The sequence below is a fragment of the Gavialis gangeticus genome, unplaced genomic scaffold (assembly GCF_001723915.1).
Source record: "Gavialis gangeticus isolate Ggan-Ray unplaced genomic scaffold, GavGan_comp1, whole genome shotgun sequence".
Taxonomy (NCBI): Eukaryota; Metazoa; Chordata; order Crocodylia; family Gavialidae; genus Gavialis; species Gavialis gangeticus.
In genome coordinates this window covers 17165277-17184993 of record NW_017729025.1, presented here as the reverse complement: position 1 = coordinate 17184993, position 19717 = coordinate 17165277, and the positions used below count along the sequence as shown (strand labels likewise).

Genomic DNA, 19717 nt, shown 5'->3' with positions numbered 1-19717 from the left:
CAAATCTCCAAATCAGATTCAGCTGAATTGATTCAGGACAGGGATTCGAATCACCAAATCATATCACTGTCCCCCGAATCGGCCAAATCCGAATCCAAAGCGAATATTAGCTGCTTCACCCAGGCCTACCACCAAATCCCAACATCTGAAGTTAGCAGCCTCCTGACAGAGGGTGTCATGGAAAAACAACCCCCCATAGCTGCTCTGCCCGCCCCAGCTCCTGCCCCTTTAAAGAAAAGCCCTGGTGCTCATGGGGTGCTGCTGGGCAAGGGGAGATCCCTGCTGCCTCCCACTGCCCCATGCTGTGTGGGGGCCTCTGGACAAGCTCCCCAGTGCCCCACCATTCCCCTAGCCACCCCCATGTCTGCCCTGCCTGGAGCAGCTCTGGCCGCTTAAGAAAAGAAATGTAGAAAAACCCCGGGACTCACCACTCCTGCAGGAGCCTTGGGGCTTCGGGGGGGGCTCATGCAGAGCTGGGGTGGGTGAGGCACCCATTGCCAGGCTGGGAGAGCGGGTGGGGGATGGGCATGGATGATTCGGAGATTCGGCCAAATCGATTCGGGACAGTGATTCAAATCACTGAATTGAATCACTGTCCCCCAAATCAGCCAAATCCAAAGCAAATACTATCCGCTTTGCACAGGCCTAATGACAATGTCTTCCTGCTCATTGGGCTGATTAAAAAAAATTGGTATTTCATGGAAGGTGTAATACAATGAGATTTAGAGCATTTTACTCCAACAATAGCATGGCTTCCTGGCTAGTGCCTGGTTTTGTTTCTTTTTCTCCCTCTCCCAGCTAGATTTTTTCCCTGACATTTTCATTGTTCTCACTCTTGGTATTAGTAGAATAATTTACCAGCTAACCTGCTCTGAGCTTGAAGATCTTTATGTGATTTGTGAAGTCTGATGGGGATCATTTCCCATGGCTCTGAAGTTGACTGAAATGTGTGTCTTAACCCTTGGAAGTATCTGATTAGCATTTCGAATTTGATCTTGATGAGAATTGTTTTGACAAACGTAATTTGTCAAAACACAATATTTTCCCTATAATTTGTCAAAGCACAATATTTTCCCTATCCAAACATAGTTGATGAGGCAGAAGAACTTTTTGAAAGATACTTAACTTGTTTCATGGTGTGGATCCTTGGTGAATAAACTGATGTAATCCACAGTTGGAAGTATCTGAGCTTCAGCCTGGTGAAGGTCCCTGTGTCTGGAGCTCATTAGTCTAAGGCACGCTTTCAATGTCTATTGGTGGGTTTGCAGAAGAGTGGAGGAGGCTGACTTGTTTAGCTTGGCAAAATGAAGGCTGAGGGGAGGTCTGATTGCTCTCTAAAATTATACTGGGGAGGTAGGCACAAAGGTGGTAAAAGATAAACAAGTTAAAGGACAAAGTTGGCACACAAAACCTCAAACCCCAAACACGTATAAACTAGTTGTGAGAGAGTGTAGGTAGGAAATTAGAAGAAAGTTCCTAACAATTAGAACTGTGAGGTTTTCCATTAACTTTCCAATAAGAATAGTGAAAATGAAAAACCTAACTACTTTTTAAGAAGGAACTGGATAAATGTGCTTAAAAGCAGGGGTAGATCCAGTGGGGGCTGTGGTGGTGCAGTTGCACCCCTCTTTGACTTTTGCTTAACCCAAACTTTAAAACCAATGGCTCAGGCAGGGAAGTGCTTATGGAGTCAATTGACTTCATGGCTCATTATTATATGCATGAACCCTGCTAATCTCTCTGCACTCCACAGGTCTTAACAGACTTCTCTGCTTTTTAATGGTCTTGATGTTCCACTAATTAAGCTATCCTTTTTTCTGCAAACTCAGGTGTAGAAATACTAAGGAGTAGAAATGGCTGACAATGAAGTACTGAAGGCACTGTCAAGAGGCTCAAGAAGACTAGATTTTTGTTTCATAAACATGAATGAGATGTACATTTAACTGCAGTGACTGCAGGACTAATGACAGAATATCACTTGACTATTTTGACTACTTTTTGCCTAGTTTGTTGTTGTTTTATTTTAACTTAATATATTATCTAGCAAATGAGTGCACATTCCAATAGTTATAACTCAGATCTTAAACTGGCCAATGTAGCGATAGGCCCCTGTGGTATTAGAAAAGTTTCCAGTTTCTTTTTAACTGGAGAAACATGTGTCATGTTTATGTCCTACATTTGCCCATGCTCCCTCCAGTTCTATGTTCCTATGGCTGCAGGAGGATATCAGAAAGCTAATATATTTTCTTTGGTATCAGTTGTAGAGCAATATCTAGTCCTTCAGCCAATCTTTTCCCACCTCTTGTAAAGCTTTAAAACTGTGCATGGTAGATTTATTGATCAGGAAAAGCTGAGAAATGCACTGAAGGATGATGCTTCTGCCTGATTCTCTTTGTTGTCTTGACTTAGAAGCGGAGCCGTAGCAAGGGGGGAGGGGGATGAGTGGCTCATTTTGGGGAGGGTGCGGGGATGGGGGAAGGACAGCTCCCAGCACTGCATACACTCCCAGGCAAGCATGGGGGGGGGCGTGTGCCCCCTGGATCTGTGTGCAGGGTGAGGGTGGGCTGCCACTGCAGGCATCAAACTTAGCTGCTATGGCACTGCTTAGAAGCTGCTGTTCTTTTGAGATGCCAAGATAACGCGGTAAAGAAAGCCCTTGATGAATTGTACTACTGATTTTACTGGTGACCTTGAAGAAGTTAAATGGTAGCTTGAATCTTTGCATTTCAGGAATAATGTGGCCACATCTGGAATCTGTAAGGATGTGGCATACTGGGCTAAGGAGATGGCACTAGGAAGCGAAAGGAGCCCTCTAAAGAGCTGATGGGAAGGTGCAACTTTTCTTCAGTTATAACTTTTCTTCACTACCCTTTGAGTGGTCCAATAAAAAAGTAAATGGACTCTGAAAATGGATTTCTGCTGAAGGATGGAGTTGAGGATGAAGATTAAGAAATGCCTGTTAAAAGAAGAGCAGTTCTAAAATGTGTCTGGACCTTTGAAATCCAAAAATGTAGAACTCGTGGTTCCAAAATTATACCTTTTATTAGACCAACTGAGAAACTGCAAAAAAACCCCTTTTTCTGCAAGGTTTTGGGCTCATGTGCCCTTCATCAGGCTCAGGGAAAGTTCAAGATGGTAAAAAGTCCCCATATGTAGGAAATAAACTTAATTTTTGCACAGTGGGAGCAGACACTGGAAAACTATCCCTCTGGGTCCATGAGAGTCTCATGAACTCAATTTTCCTTTGGACCTTTGATGCATTAAAGATGTACCTCTACTACTCTGAATTAAATTCTCAGGTCTAGAATTCTAGATTTCCTCACTAGAGATTATTTTGACATTTGGATATAGAAGATGTGCTCAGTAATGAATAACCTGATTCTAGGAGTTTCTCCTAGGAGCAGCAATTTAGTAAAAGCAATTTATATGGTCATTGACAACATAGGGTATTAGGATTTGACTAGTCCACCTCCTACTTCATATGGGCGGTTAGGCTGCACTCATTGTTGTAGTATCTGAGCACCTTACAGCTGTACAGTAAGTATCAAGACTAGCATCTGTCACATAATAATCTCTTGTCCCTTCCTATGGGAGAAAATCCTGTTGTGGAGTGTTTTGTTTAGGTAGGAGGTCTTTGGTTGTATATGTGTTTGGTTATAGATGTACATGTTGCTACGTGTTGGAGATTGCATGCTGAAGAGGGAATCTACCTTGAGTTTGGAGTGGGAGGTGGTGAGATCTAGTTCTTGAGAGAATTTAGTCAACCGTTTCAGGCCAGACTCTAAGATACTCCTGCCTTTATGCTAGGGGATACAAGTTGTTGGTCTTGATCTCCATCCCAGAGCTTTGAGTGGTTTGATAGCTATCCTGGTCCCAGACCAGGAAGGATAGGGATAAGGAGGAAAATTTACATAATTTGCATACATAATTAAGATACATTTTAGAGTGGATTTAGAAAGCAAATTGGAGAATAAATAATGGTTTAACTATATTTATATTAATTATTTCGCACTATTAGGGTTGCTATAGTTTTTAATGTTTTAATGCATTTTTATTCCAGTGCAGAAAAATGTCAGGCGACATGAATTTGTACACACACATTTTCTTTGGTTTAAAAACCAAATTAAACATAACTTCATTATTTTTATTTTTATAGCTTAAGATCCTAAGATGAATATTTGAACAACACATATTCTGCTTCTGTCTTGCATCAAAATGTCCCTGTGTGCACCTTCTCACAAGGAATTTTCTCAATTACTGCCAATCCAGGACATCGGATGTAGTAAAACAGAAATTAAGAGCTCACCCTCTGGCATCAGCTCTCCAGTCCCCTATAGCTGCAATCAGTCTGCTTTGACAGTTGAACACAGTCCAGTTTACCTTCCTTCATCTTATATGGAAAACAGACATGAATATTCTGCAATGGCCTTCTATAGTCCTTCTGTGATGAATTACAATATTCCTAGCAATTTCAGTGATTCAGAAAGTGCACCTGTAAGGCAAACAACGAGTCCAAGTATGCTGTGGTCTGCTTCTGGCCATATCTCGCCTTTGACATTACATTGCCAGTCATCACTTCTGTATGCAGAGCAACCCAAGAGCCCATGGTGTGAAGCAAGGCCAGTGGAACATATGCTGCCTACGAGCAGGTAAATGTTTTTATCTTTGTTAAATCTTTATTGCAAACTATTCTCTAGGCTATTTTTCTTTGCTGTTCATTTATTTGATCTATGAGAAAATAAACCTGAAACCAGTATTGCTTTTTACACATACTTTCCAAAGTTTCTTACTTTTTTCAGCTGGATTGGCTTAGAATAACATCCAAAGCTGCTGGTGTGTAGGATTCTTTACTTGATGTATGCCTTAAACTCAAGAATTAAATCATTCAAAAAGCCAGGGCTGTGTAGTCACACTTCGTGTATTTAAAGGAAGATTTTCAGGGCGTGAGAAACCTTAAGAAAAGTGCATCAAAGTTTCTGAAGGAGAGGTAGAGGCACCCTTCTGGTGGTGGTATTAATTCCGTTTTAGAGGCAGTATTTCTCCTGCTGAATTCTAAGCACGATGAAAGTATTCCACAAATCCTAACCATGGTGCAACAACTTGACCAATGTCCAAAGCAACCAGGTTTTTGAAATAGCTTGTTGACTCTCTCTCTATTATTATTCAGGACTGGGTATTAGGTAACAGGACTGACTAAGACTTCACAAAGTCAGATGAAAGTCTTTTGGAGACAGTAACCAGCCTCAATTAATGTTGTGATTGAGATTTCTGTAGTAGATTAGGCAACATTTTCAGCTATGAGAACATCAGTGTAACTGTAAAAATATCTATGGCCTGCACAAATACTTTCATCGCATGTGTAAATGAGTGTCTACACAAATGTCAGTTCATGCAGTTACAAACTAGGGGTGCGTGAATCCTATTCAATTAGGATTCAGATTCAGCCTGGATCAGGAACAGTGATTCGATTTATTGATTCAGCTCACTGTCCTTGATTCGATTCAGCTAAATCTGAAGATTCGATGCTGATTCAGAGAATGAGTGACTCAGACATAGACACAGCTTTAAATGTTTTTTTTCTACATACCTTGAGGTAGCAGCATGGCTTGTGAATGCTGTGATGCTGGGGTGCATGGAGTGTCCCACAGGAGTGTGGGGGGACCCTCCATGTGCTCGGCAGCGAACCCAGAAGTGGACAGGAAGTACTTCTGGTCCATGTCTGGGTCCGCTGGGGAGCACGCAGGCCCCCCACACCCCTGTGCCATGGGGGGACCCCGGGTGCTCCCCTCAGACCCAGGAGGCATCAGTTGCCAAGCTGGGGGTGCACTGGGGGGGCCTCCCAGCACACTGCCTGGCAAACCCAGAAGTGGATCGGAAGTACATCTGTTCTACTTCCAGGTCTACTGCCGAGTGCGCTGGGGAGCCCTCTGCACTCTTGTGGGATGCTCCATGCCCCCCAGCATCACAGCATTCACTAGCCACCTGCTACCTAGAGGTATGTAGAAAAAACGTGTAAAGCTGTGTCTATGTCTGAATCAGCGAATCTTTCCCAATCTCTCCAAATCAATTCAGAGGGTTCCGATTCGATTTGGAGAGATTCAAGGGTCCTCTGATTTGATTCTGATTCAGAGATTTGGCCACCGAATTGGGCCGAATCTCCACTGAATCAAATCGGGGGCCGAAGCTTCGCACAGCCCTATTACATGCACCAAAGCTATTTGACACACACAAATGTGATGCACCAGAAAAAGGTGTCCCAACAATTGTGTTTGGTTGCAGGTCTTTGCGTGCTGTTTACAAGCATCATTCCTTGTAGCCACAGTATCACGTCATGGATCAAGACTGAGTCGTGGTGTTTTAATTTCAGGAGCATAAGACCAGTTCTACCATTAGCTACATTCTTTTTTTGATCTCTGGTTTTGCATGTGACCACCATGAACAGCCCGCAAAGGGGCCAAGAGTAGATTTGCTAGGAGCTGACGTTCTATGGGGAAAGCATGTTAATATAGGTCAACACTAAGTTTAAGGTGGATGCTGCAGACTTTTGGCTTGTAAATAACCCATCAGCAGCATACTAGTCTAAGGAAGGAGGCTAGTTTGGTCCTCAAGTTAGCCCAGAATGAAGACGTCCCTGTCTTCCATGGACGGTGGCTTCTGTGCTCCCAGGAGGTACTTGACAGAATCTCTGTGCATCTTTTTATTCATTGTTGTGTGACTGGTGGTATTGTCTTATGCCCTAAAAGTAATAGTTTCAGGAAATTGCATGTATACTATTTTCTAATATTTCATTATTTTCCACACTACTGCGTCATAAAGAGACAGAAGTTGGAAGATATGGATAATGTTGCTGGGTTGTTTTTTTTTTGGTAGGTGACCACCATAATATTTAAGAGTGAGATAGTTGAATAGTTTGAAAATGTTATGCTATAGCCCACTTCAGTCCTATCCACATATGACAGCACAGCTGTAAGAATGGGAATTGATTATAACTTCAGACCACAGGGATGTGAGAATAATAATTTCCCTTACTGTAGTTATTTAGATTTCAGTCAAAACACTGTCTTTCACAGCCATGCCTCTCCTTCTGCTTCATCCTGTGGTGAAGCCTTAATACAGTGTTCATGACATTAATTTATTTCCATGGAAACAAAGATTATGATATTGAAAATTCATTAGTTTTCTAAATTGAATGGCAGATGAAGCAGAGGGACAGTTCCTTGGGCAGAGATTCCAAGGAAAATTTTAAAAATAAATGAAAATACTTGGGTTGAAAATGTGTCTCAGATAAGAAAATGAAATGATAGCCTTATGAATAATATGTTCTGTTCACATTTTCAAGTCTTGAAGAGAAAGAAATAATCTGAATTAAAGAGTTTATTTTTCCAGGTGGTGATATCTCTTAACATTGGCCAAATTAGTGCATTTTAGTTTGTAGCTTATGTACAGAGACCTACAAGTCCTTGTGTTTGGTAAGTAGGCTCCTCACATAACAGAAGGCATTTTTGTAAAGCTTTAGTAAGAAGTTGTTGTAGTATTCTACTATCTTGCAGTAGTCTTTAGCAAACATAAAATGTGTAGCACATAAATAGAAAGCTAAACTTGACTATTCAAACCACCTTTTTGTACAAAATAATACAGGCACAGTGAAGACAAAGGTTCCTTATAGTTCTTGGTCCTACTCAAGTCATGGCAACACATCCATTGTCTTCACAGGGCAGGACCAGATTCTGAATTCTTTTTCAATAAGATTTTAAAAGGCAGGCCAAGTTATGCAAAAGGAATCTAACGTTTATGTCTCCCCCTTCCTCCTAATTCAAGTCTTGGTTAAAATATAGGGTTACAATGCTCTGAACAGAAAATTTGTGGTACAAGGTGAGGAGTAGCATAAGAAGCGGTGGGCAACTGGGACGCCAGGTACCAACTTAAAGGAGAGGTAAGAACAGCAATGGCTACAGGGCTGTCCCTGATTCGATTCGAAGGAGATTCAGCCCAATTCGGTGGCTGAATCGCCGAATCTGAATCGAATCAAGAGACCGTTTAATCTTTCTAAACTGAATCGGAACCCTCCGAATTGATTCGGATATAGACACAACTTTAAATGTTTTTTCTACATACCTCTAGGTACCAGGCAGGTTGTGAACACTATGATGCTGGGGTGGATGGAGCATCCCACAGGAGTGTGGGGAGGCCCTCCGCGTGCTGGGCAGGGAACCCAGAAGTGGACTGGAAGTAATTCTGGTCCACTTTGGGGTCCGCCAGGGAGTGTGCTGGGGGGCCTCCCCCCCCGCCCCTTCGCTCAGCAATAGACCCAGGAGGCACCAGTTGCTGATGTCATGTAAAAGCTGGAACAGAATTGACTCTTCTGAAGTCAACAAGCCCATCCGGGGGTTTGGCTGTTGAGTGCTAACAAGTCTCTTCCGAGCCTGTATGAACTCTGATTTTTTTTCCCCTCCCCAAGGCCATGTTTGTCAAATCTGCTTAGGTTTTCCTGGGAAAAGTTAAACCACCCACTGACACAATGGCTAGTTCCTGCCAAATGTCAAGCCCTTGCCCCCCAAAATGGGGGTACTGGATCATTTCAAAGGAAGTTTGTCAAAAATGTTTTGACATGGGCTAAATTTGCATATGTTTCCTTAGCCATGTTCTCAGCAGCAGGTGAACGGTTTTGTTTGAAATTTCCACCAGAAAGTCACCTGCTGAGGCAGATCCCCAGCATATAATATTTCAGCCCATGTGGCTAACGTGTCAAAGTTTTATAAACAACTTAAACAGGATCTTATTAAGGGAAATGTCACAGCAGTGGGAAATACGGCACTGCCTATTAAGCCAGTGAGTCCCTGCTCTAATGTGAGGTGCCGCATACATTGCACAGTTTCTCCTGCCTGGAATAGACAAAGGATAGGAATTTAACCATTTTTCTTTTTCTCTTTGTGGAACTTTAATGTTTCTTGTATAAAAATGGTTGAAATAAATGGGATAGTATAGGGATTTTTAGTCTCATTAGGCTATTAGTGTCTAGAGAGCTCTGACCCTTTCCCTACTTTTGATGACGTATCTAAAAAACAGAAATCAGGCAATCGGCTTCATACCTGGTTCTGTGGCATTAGAGCTCTTAGAGGGAAACATACTTGGTTCCTGTTCTGTCTCCAGGAGGGGGATATGTTCCTGACTTTTTTACACTATGTAAGTTTGTCACCAAACACACCAAAAAGTCTGCAGTATTCACACAAATTATATGTCTGTGAGGGTGTCTATGAATAAAACTTTTTAAAAGGAAGAAAAAAGCATTCAAATTAAATTGTGACCGCTTGCTGTCACAAGCAGCTGTTAGAAGATAACATTAGGGTTTGCATTTCTCCTTCATTTCCAGTTCTGACTTTTTTAAAGTGTGACACTATTGGGAGCAGAAGTCTTATACAAGTCTACAGAGCAACAGAGTGAGATTAAAGAGGCTGCCCAGTTCATCTTGATCTTTATGAAGTTCTGCTTTTCTGAATGTCATGATTAGGCCAGCACGCATGGATTCTCATTCACCACATAATGATATAGTGTGGGGGCCAGGCGGCTGGAGCCGTGCTGTGCGGGGAGGGGTGCCAGGAAGGCCCCAAGTGTCCCGATGGCAGCTGCTGCTGCAGGGGAGAGGGCTGTGGGCCATGCAAGGGGAAGGCGGGGGACCCACCCTTCCCGAGCAGGCCCCCCCCAACAATCCTCCCAGTCCTTTGCCCCCACGCAGCCCCGACTCCAGTCTCCCCCACCCCCAGTCCATACTTACCTGGGGATGGAGCCCAGGTCCAGGTCACTGCAGCCTGCACCGCTCCTTGCCCTGCATGTGCTGCAGTGTGCTGCAGCAGTAGAGCAAGGGGCAGCCATAGAGACTCTCCGTTCAGCTACTGGTTGCCTGCCCCACTTTTTTTCTTCAGGGTTTTTTTTTTTGATACCTGGATATCCAGGTATCAAATTTTGAGTCTGCGCATCAAATATGTAGTACGGGGAATGTTTTTGTGTTCCTGGAGCCTCTTAGTGCACCTCAAACTGCTTTGAGATGCAGCAAGAGGCACGTGCATGCTTGTGTTGATGCACCCGTACGGGTTTTTCTGGTTAGCTGCAAAATGCCACTTCTACCTCTTATGAAAGACCTGCTTGGATAAACCAACAAAAAAAGCTGTGTGAACACAGAATGGATTCAAAATGTATTTAATTTATCCAGAGACTATTCCAGTTAGAATTGTCCCTTGGCAGTAATCAGCAATAGCAGGCTAAAGCAGAGTGCTGAAGATACTTAGAGGATCTGGTCAAAGACCAGACTCCTCTATTTTCTATTCTAGTTAGTGTTTTTACTATGTGAGTCACAGTGGTACCGGAGACGTCAGCATTTCCCTAGACAAAAAATTCCTAAACACAAAGTTCAAACTTTGCAGCTCAGTTTCTATTCTCTAGCTCATAAGAATTTCGGTTTCCCAGAGTTCACATGACTCACCTCAGTAGTACGATTCTAGTCACACACACAAGTACACACAGTCCAAAATTTGCCAGGCAACTTGTATTGATGATACTAGAGTGACAATATGTATTTTAACTAAATTCTGGCAAACTCTTAGCATACTCTCTCAGATTGAAACATGCCCAGTAATAATGAGGAGAAGATGAAGTGAGTATAAAGAGAGACTATAATATGTTCTGAGTTATTTTTGCTCCTTTTCATAACTGTTTCTCTCTTCCTTCAGAGAAGTGTTAAAGAGAAAAGCAAGTGGCAATGATTGCACAAGTCCCGTTGCAAATGGTTCTGGCTCAAAAAGAGATGCACACTTCTGTGCAGTCTGCAGTGATTATGCTTCAGGATATCACTATGGGGTTTGGTCATGTGAAGGATGTAAAGCATTCTTTAAAAGAAGTATCCAAGGTAGGAAAAACTCTTTTTGAAGACTTTACCTAGATAGCTTTTTTTTTTGCTCCATAGGACCATTTACGTAAGTAGTATTTAAAATGGCCACTTGAGTTGTTCTGCTGACTTCGCATACAGCAATGCATTTATGTATAATAGAATAACAAGAGTTGAGTACCCTGCCCTTGGTCCTTTATGTTGCTGTGTGGAAGGGCTGGCAGAGTTGAGTACCCTGCCCTTGGTCCTTTATGTTGCTGTGTGGAAGGGCTGGCAGTGTCTTTAGGGGACGGTGCCAAATATATAGAATCTAGGAGTAGATGCAATAAAGGAATGGCATGACAGGTTCCTTGGATTTTATGCAGTTCTGGATTGAAAAGTAGATGCATTAGTTGAGCATAATTCAGGAAAGAGAGAGGTTTGGGGGAGGATATGAAATAAAATTTAAAGCATAATCAGGATTTCAGCCATATTTAGGTAAAATCCTGAAGCTTTTTTTGTGGAGTCACATTGCAGCTGTTCCTCACCAGAATAAAGATATACCTTCTAACCCAGTATTAGAGAGGCCGCTGCAGAAATGGGAATAATTTTTGTGGAGTCACATTGCAGCTGTTCCTCACCAGAATAAAGATATACCTTCTAACCCAGTATTAGAGAGGCCACTGCAGAAATGGGAATAATTTTCAAATACTGAAATTCACTGGGTGAATCTAATACAGTATTTCCATGGCTTCTGACTTAGCCTCTTGACTGGAATGGTTAGTGCTGCCTATGCTCTTTGGAGGCCTTGGGCCCTGAATCCCTTAATCTCAACTTCAGTAATGTCTCCCTTAGTGGAGCCAGGCCATATCTTCACTGCAAATGGGTGAAGTATGTAGAGGCCTCAAACAATGTCTAAGTATCTCTGTTTTTCTTATTTGCTGTGGGATTTAGTGATACAAATCTACTTGCACATACCTTATGCAACAGGTTAAACATTGCCATTTGAGTAAACCTTTGTAGAAAAGTGGTTGCCAAATTAGTCCAGAGAGGGAAATAGCTAACATTAAAGTAACAGTAATTAATATGAGAACCTTATGTGCCCACAGCATAAATTTGGTTTTGATGTGTTTTGTGCAGACTTATTTATCTGATACTTGTTTTGCTTGCCTGTGCTTTATATTTGAACCAGATACCTGTTTTAGTCCATTGTATCCTTTGATGCACCTAATTGACTTACTTGGGGGTCCTAAAAATAAAAGTAAATGATTTTCTCTGCACAAAACATATTGTACACTCTGTTGCATCCAGGCATGTTCAAGGTATTGCTGTTAAAACATCAGAAATTATTTACTAAAACCAGTTATGTTTAACCAGTTTTAAAGAGAGCACTTGTTTTTTATTTATACTATGGTTGTATGTTTGTCATGTTGTTTTCAGGAGCAAGGCTTTTAGCTAGAATCCTTAATAATAAATTGAATTGAAATAATAAATTGAATTAATACTTGAAAACTACCATAACTTTGCAAAAGCCAGTACAAATTAATTCCATCAGTGGTTTGTCGTCTTAGTGTACTTAAATGCCTGTAGCTGCTGCAAAAAGTACTTGGGGATTACAGTTATTTTCTGTATCTGAGATACAGTTGCAGATTGACTATTGTAATTTAAATTTAAGGGAGAAGCAATTTACTTTAAATTTAAATGGAAGGTTATGAAAAAATACATAGGCAAGGTACTGGCCATGGGTAAGATAACCGTTATTTTAATAGACACAAATTAAGAAAGAATATGCCTTTCTTTAACCTGGATCAGTGCTGCTTACTCACAGGAAAGACTGTACCGGAGTTCAAGAGATCTGAGCATAGTTAAGTTCTCTGTGAATGAAAATTTCCTCCATATCCCAAAGGCAAGAATTTTGTAGGGTGATATCTTTCATTGGACCAACGGTATAGCTGGCATACGGTTAGACAAGCTCTCAAATGCAAGACATTCTTCGTCAGAAATCCTTACATCTCACATAATTTCTGGACTGTCATGGCTACAACATCACTCTTACACTCCGTATCCAGAATGGTGGTGCTGTAGAGATGGCCAATCCTAACTGTTCTCAAGGCTTAGGGAGAGGTGTTGGTAATGGCAAAGTACCTGTGTGTAGAAAAGAGGAGGGCTAATATTGTGGATGCACTCAATTCAACATTGCAATTTCTGCCAAGAAGTCTCTCAAAAAGTTCACTCAGTCTGAAGCTGCCCTCGCTTCTCTTAAAGGGGATTCTAGGGAAGGCATTGAACGCTAAGTTCCTGACGACATGGCTCAGTTGAAACCAAAGTTGGCAGATAGAGGACCCTGAGTAGTATGAAAGCCCATGACCTCCAGCACTTAAAAGTTTTGGAGGCAGAACTTTTACTTTGAACCATGGTGGCTGGAAGGAAATATACCCCACTTGTCTGTGACTGCTGGGTCTCATAGAAAATTCTCCAACTCAGTCCTCCTTTTCTCTGATTCCTCAGTGAAGACTCATTTGACCCTAAATATGTGTCAAAACTTAGGGTGCTTATACATGTGCTCTGGGAGTGTGTGGGGGGCTAATTAGAGCAGCTCTGAGAGCTACTCTAACTTAAATGCCTGGAGTTTCATGTGTATCAGCATGCCTGTGCTGAAAAATGGCAGCGGGGGTGCTTTAACTAAAGCTCATCAAATGAACTTTAGTTAAAGCACCCCTGCTGCCATTTTTCAGCAAGGGGCTTTGATACATGTGACACTGGACCGTGGTAATTGCCAGGCTCCAGCAGACTCGATTAATTGAGTCTGCTTTGATGCACTGTAATTACCGTGTGTCGGAGCAGGCTCACTGCACGTGTATATCTTGTTACACTGTACTGTTCAGACGGGAACTTTAATGCATCTTCTCTGAGCAGACGTGTTACAAGCCCAGAAACGCCAACAGCATTCTACAACATGGTAAAGGTGGGGGAGATCAGGCACATACCCTATGCAACATGTTAAACATCACTCTTTAAGGAAACCTTTGTAGAAAAGTAGTTGTCAAATCAGTCCAGAGAGGGAAATAGCTAAAATTAAAGTTACAACAATTAATGTGAGAACTTTATGTGCCTACAGAGAAAATTTGGTCTTGCTGTTTTCTGTGCAGAATTGTTTATCTGGTACGTGCAGTGCTCACTTATGCTTTACATTTGAACAAGATACCTGTTTTATCCGTTGCACCCTTTGATGCACCTACTGCAGTGACAAGGAAGCAGGTGATGAATATGTGGGGAGATGGACCTGTAGCTAATAGCACTGGAGTGCTTCTGCGCACTTGGTGCCCTTGTGTAGAGGAGCGTGGGCTGCTGTAACTCGAATGGCTCCTCAGGGTTATCTGAATTATCCCAAGGCTTCTGAGTAGCTTAAAACCAGGGGGCTTAAAATCCTTTTCTGCATGACAGAAAAGTTCTGCATCACTCCTTGGTCTTGGGGGGAGTGATAAGGCAGTAACTTGTTTGTCAGTCCCATCTGCCAGCAGGAAATGGGACAAACTGTAATCATATCTTTTTCTGAGCACTGTAGGTTCAAAACTTCAAGGTTAAAAAATATTTTAATTTTACAAGGAAAAGGTCACAATGGCTCTGAGAAAAGAACCCCTGAAATACTCGCTCACAAACCCAGAAAACACAAATTCTCTTGTTACATCTATACATAAAATAGATATTGTGGAGGAATAACGTGTAGAAAAACAAAATGAACAGCAACAACAGTCCCCTGCAAACGAACAAAAATAACCTTTGAAATGCCCTGAGAGGAAATAGAGAGAGAGCTACAAATGAATGCGACTGTTTTGTACTTCAGCTAATTTCTGAGAAGGAGACTTAACAGCAATTATCTTGATTTGCATTTAAACAATATAGGGTGCTTGCAAATGTAAAAAAAAAAAAAAAAAAGGGAACCTCCCCCCGCCCCAATGGTGCTTTACTTTAAACTCAGCATGTTCCTGTGCTGAGCCCTGCGCGTGCCCAGAAGAGGCAGCGTGTTACTTCAGCCTGGCTCACCCAGTGTCTGTAAAGATCAGGTGCTTTTGTGGGGCTTTTTTTTGGTGCTTCATCAGCTATTAGCTAAAAGTGCCAAAAGACCCTGCTGAAGTGCCTGATCTTTACAGACGCTGTAGAGCCAGGTTGAAATAATGTGCTGCTGCTTCTGGTAAAGCACGGGTTGGTTTGGTTTGGTCTGGTTTTTTTAACATCTGCAAGCAGCCACGGTGACTTACTTAAATAAAACCTCTTGGAGCAGATTCTTTGCTAGTGAGGCTCTCCTGCCTTCATTGGTGATGTGCCAGCAAAAGAATGGGTCTATTGACTTCAGTGGTGTTAGGCTCAAGTGAGAGGAGCCTTTTGGTCAAATGTAATGTGATACTTTTTGGAACGCACTGATATTGAAAATCTGCCTTATTTCTAGAATCAAAATCTCGATTACATGCACATGTTTGTAACTCAGGTACAACTTACATGAGTAAATTTTTCAGAAGCCAGCTGGGAACTTCAGGGCTTCCACCCTTCGGAAAAGCTTTTCCATCTAGAGCTGTGTTTATACATGGTAGATGCTTATATGAAAGGCGCTTGATGGAAGGCACTTTTCCAAAGCATGGACCTTCTTGATTTAAATTACTATATATTTTGGGTTTTTTGAAGATTAAAAAAAATGTGACGTACTGGTATCTCTTTTCGGTACATCTTAGTGATACATGCACGTTTTTAAAACCCTAAGCTCTGAAACAAGTGTTTTTCCAAGTCATATAACAGGAGATTATTGTTAGAGCTTTAAGCCTTTCTTCTTTATACCCTGTTGCAGGACACAATGATTACATCTGTCCAGCTACCAATCAATGCACAATAGATAAGAACAGGCGCAAAAGCTGTCAGGCGTGTCGCCTGAGGAAATGCTATGAAGTGGGAATGATGAAATGTGGTAAGTTTTGTTTTTTATTTGTTTTGAATCCCCTTGCCTTTTTTTTTGTTCACCTTCTAAGGTACATTTAAGTCCTGACCAGGCATGAGAGGTAATTAAAGTAAGGTGTCATTGCTTATCACTTTGAGAAGGAAACGTACTCAGTAAGGCCCAACCCTGCAATATGTAGCATGCAGCAAGGCTGCTGCAACCCTGTAGAGTCCTGCTGAAGGTAGTCCTGCCTGCACATCACCGACTGCAGGACTGAGATGCACATGTTCCTGCTGTCCTTAGGATCTGACTCTGCAGGCACTCGAGTGGCCATGAGCTAACTTTAGACTAGTTTGCTTCAGTATTGGTAGCTGTGGCAACCCAGAGCTCTATCAGGGCTAATTTACTCTGCTTCTTAACAGAATGCCTTGTGACTGTAGACATATCCTAAGACATGGTATTTAAAAGGTAAAAAATCAAACTGAATGGTAAAAGTTGAATTTAATGGTGTTAGGCTTAAGTGAAACGAGCCTTTTCGTCAAATGTGATGTGTTACTTTTGGAACAGCAGCAATATGCTGATATTGAAAATCTGCCTTATTTCTTTTTACAGTGCTGATTACTCACTATTTACATTTTCTCTATTCAGGCAACAAACATAGGATAGGAGAGCACATGTAGTAACGCAGAACTAAAAGGCATCTCCTGGGTCACTGAATCCAGTGCTTTGCTAGAGTAGGAAGCCATGCCATATCATTGCATTAATAAACTTCTCAAGGTTGATTTCAAAACTAGCCAGTTCTTTTTCTAGTCAGCCCTTCTCCTGCTGGAAGACTGATTTAGAGCCTCTCTACCCTGTTTAGAAACCTTCATCTTATTTTCAACCTAAATTTATTCATGGCCAATTTGAATCTATTTGTTCTTGTGCCAGCACTGTCCTTTAGCTGAAATTGTTCTTTTCCCTCCCCGCTGTATTTATAGGCAACAATCAGATCCCCTCTCAGCCTTTGTGTTGCTAAGCTGAATAAGCCAAGGTTTCTCAGTTTTCTCTCTCCCCCGATCATCCTAGTAGCCTTTTCTCAGACCTGTTCCAGTTTCACATCTTTCATGTTTACAGGTGACCAGAATTGCATAACTCCCAGATGAGGTGCCTTGTACAATGTCATTAATACCACCTTATCTGTGCTGGAAATATTGCACTCGATGTATCCTAGGATCACATTCACCCTTTTTGTGTAGCCATTTCATGTTGGTCATCCTGTGATTAGCTAATACACCCAGGCCTTACTCCTCCTGTGTCATTTCCAGGAGATGCTCCCTCAACTTCTAGCAGAAATTCACATTAGCCCTTGTGCTTTTTGCTATTAAATTTCCTCCTGTTTTCTTACTCCAGCCTCTTCCTGTATGATGAGCTGATCCTTCTCTTTATTGACAATGCATTCCAACTCATTACCAGGACACTTCCCATAGCACACTTCCACTTTACTTCCCTCTTGCTCTCATGAAGTCAGGGCCAAAACCTGTAAATGGAAATATAGCTACTTCTGAAAATTGCTATAGCCTGTCCATAAAGCCAAGTGCGACTGAAACCTAACTGTGTTGTAAAGTCACAAATTCACAGAAGTGTAGGGGCTGGGAGGGACCTCATGAGATCATTGGGTCCCCCTGCTTTGGGCAGGAAAGACTGCTAGGGTCAAATAACCCCTGCAAGATGTGCGTCCAGTCTCCTTTTGAAGATCTCCAGGGTAGGTGCCTGCACCACCCCCCAGTGGGAGTCTATTCCAGAGTCTGGTGACATGAACCATGAAGAAGTTTTTCCTTATATCCAGCCTGAGACCTTCTTCTAGGAATTTGTGATCGTTGCTCCTGGTTTTCCCCTGGGGTGCTTTGGTGAATAGTTGTTCATTCTGATGCTCTCGCCTGATATATTTCATAGAATCACAGAAGTCGGGTCGGACGGGACCTTGTAGATCTTCAAGTCCGACCCCCTGCCTGGGCAGGAGAAAAACTGGGCTCAAATGACTCCAGCCAGGTAGGCATCCAGCCTCCTCTTAAAGACCCCCAGGGTAGGAGCCAGCACCATTTCCCTTGGATGTTGGTTCCAGCTCGTAGCTGCCCCGACTGTGAAGTAGTTCTTACGGATGTCTAATCTAAACCTCCTCTCCAACAGCTTGTGGTCGTTATTCCTTGTTAGGCCAGGGGGCGCTCAGGGAAACAAGGTCTCTCCCAAACCCTTATGGTCCCCCTTATGAGTTTATAGACGGTCACCAGGTCCCCCCTCAGCCTTCACTTGTGAAGGCTGAACAGGTTCAGGTCCCGCAGTCTCTCATTGTAGGGTCTCCCCTGCTGTCCCCTGACCACGCGAGTGGCCCTCCTCTGGACCCTTTCCATGTTGTCCACATCCCTCCTAAAGTGCGGCGCCCAGAACTGGACGCAGTACTCCAACTGCCAACAAATCCCCCCAAAGTCTTCTCTTTTCTAGGCTGAACAGTCCCATATCTGTCAGCCTTTCCTTGTATGGGTGCTCTTCAGGCCTCTAACCATAGTCTCAGGGAAGCAGCTTTTAAAAGCAAGCAAAACCTATTTTCACAGCAGTTGGAAATGAAAACCATGAAAATGTATCTGGAAGCCTTTTGGAGAAAGGATCTTTTTTGTTCTGTGGCAGTAAGATAAGGAGCTCAAGTCATTAATGAGGATGTGGCCATTATGGAGATAGCAATAGGTAACAATAACATAGCAATCCAAATTTTGGTTTGTAGTGCCAGTTGAACATCTTTATGCCTTTATAAATGCAGAATTGTAGCTTATTTGGAGGGGGGGATGGGGGATGTAAAGATCTAGTTTTCAGCATCTCAGACTAAAACTGACCCTTAAATGTGGTGGTTATCTAAAAATTAACACGAGTGTCTCATTTCTAAGAAAGCTGAATTGAAACTGAGAGGAAGGTTTTATGAATTCTATTTGAGCATTCTGCCTAGTTCAATTTCCCTTGCCAGTAAAAGGAGAATAAAAATTACATATCTGGTAATCAAACCCACTTGTCTCAAAGCATCTAATCAATTCAGTTTCAAGATATCTCTGAGGAAAAGGTGATGTCCATCAACATTATGCCTTCGGTTGCAGTGAGCAGCTGAAGTGTAGCCTCGTAGTATAGATTTTATGAGCTGTCATGCCAGTCTCCATCAGGCTACATTTCCATTGACTTCTGTGTGTCCATTTATTTAAAACATATTTGCATTATTAAGTCTCCCTATTTCTCTCTTGAGACATAAAATGCTATTTTTTCATGAAACAAAACACTGCATTTCCGACTCATTTTTGTGTCCTTGTTAGCTGTTTGCTTTAAACATCTTGTGTTCTTATACTGCTCCTAACTGGGAGGACATATTAAGGGAGGGATCACTCTACACATGCCCTCTTTCTACAAGACCCTGAATTACATGAACTTGTGGGCATACCCTCCTTTTCAGGAGGGAGAGTTCTCTCCTAAACTGAAATATTTATTTTTTCCCAGTTCACTGGCTAATGAGTAGTTTGGTCCAGGATGGGATGTCTGATAGGGAAGGAGGGACTTTAGGTCATCAGAGGTTGTTTACTTCGGTAGAGGGATTTTGTTACTCAGCCTCAGCTTCACCATTTGTTTTGTGTACCTCCTGCCACTGCATGGAAAGTGTCCATTAATGAAACCCCAAATTTGCCAAAGCTAGTATTAATGTAACTTCAGATTGAACAGCTACCAAATTCTCCTTTCGGGCTGAATCTATACAAGCTCTACATATTTTAAAATATGATTGTATTTTATGTCCACCCTTTTATAAAGAGTGGAAGGCATCATTACAAAAGTAATGTCTAAGAAGTCATGTCCACAAGCCCCCTAACCATTTCTGTTTCCCTTTGCTGGACTCTCTCCAATTTGTCTACATCCTTTTTGTA

The 19717-nt window shown here is 42.2% G+C and overlaps 1 protein-coding gene across 2 annotated transcripts in view; it reads left to right on the top strand.

Moving 5' to 3' along the window:
• Positions 1 to 19717, top strand: part of ESR2 (estrogen receptor 2) — a 79349-nt gene that overhangs the window by 26282 nt on the left and 33350 nt on the right. For both annotated transcript variants that reach the window (XM_019518447.1, XM_019518446.1), the window contains exons 3-5: positions 4157 to 4649; positions 10725 to 10900; positions 15699 to 15815. In XM_019518447.1, coding sequence (XP_019373992.1) covers positions 4216 to 4649; positions 10725 to 10900; positions 15699 to 15815 — 727 coding nt within the window. In that variant the 5' untranslated portion in view covers positions 4157 to 4215. The remainder of the gene's footprint in view (positions 1 to 4156; positions 4650 to 10724; positions 10901 to 15698; positions 15816 to 19717) is intronic.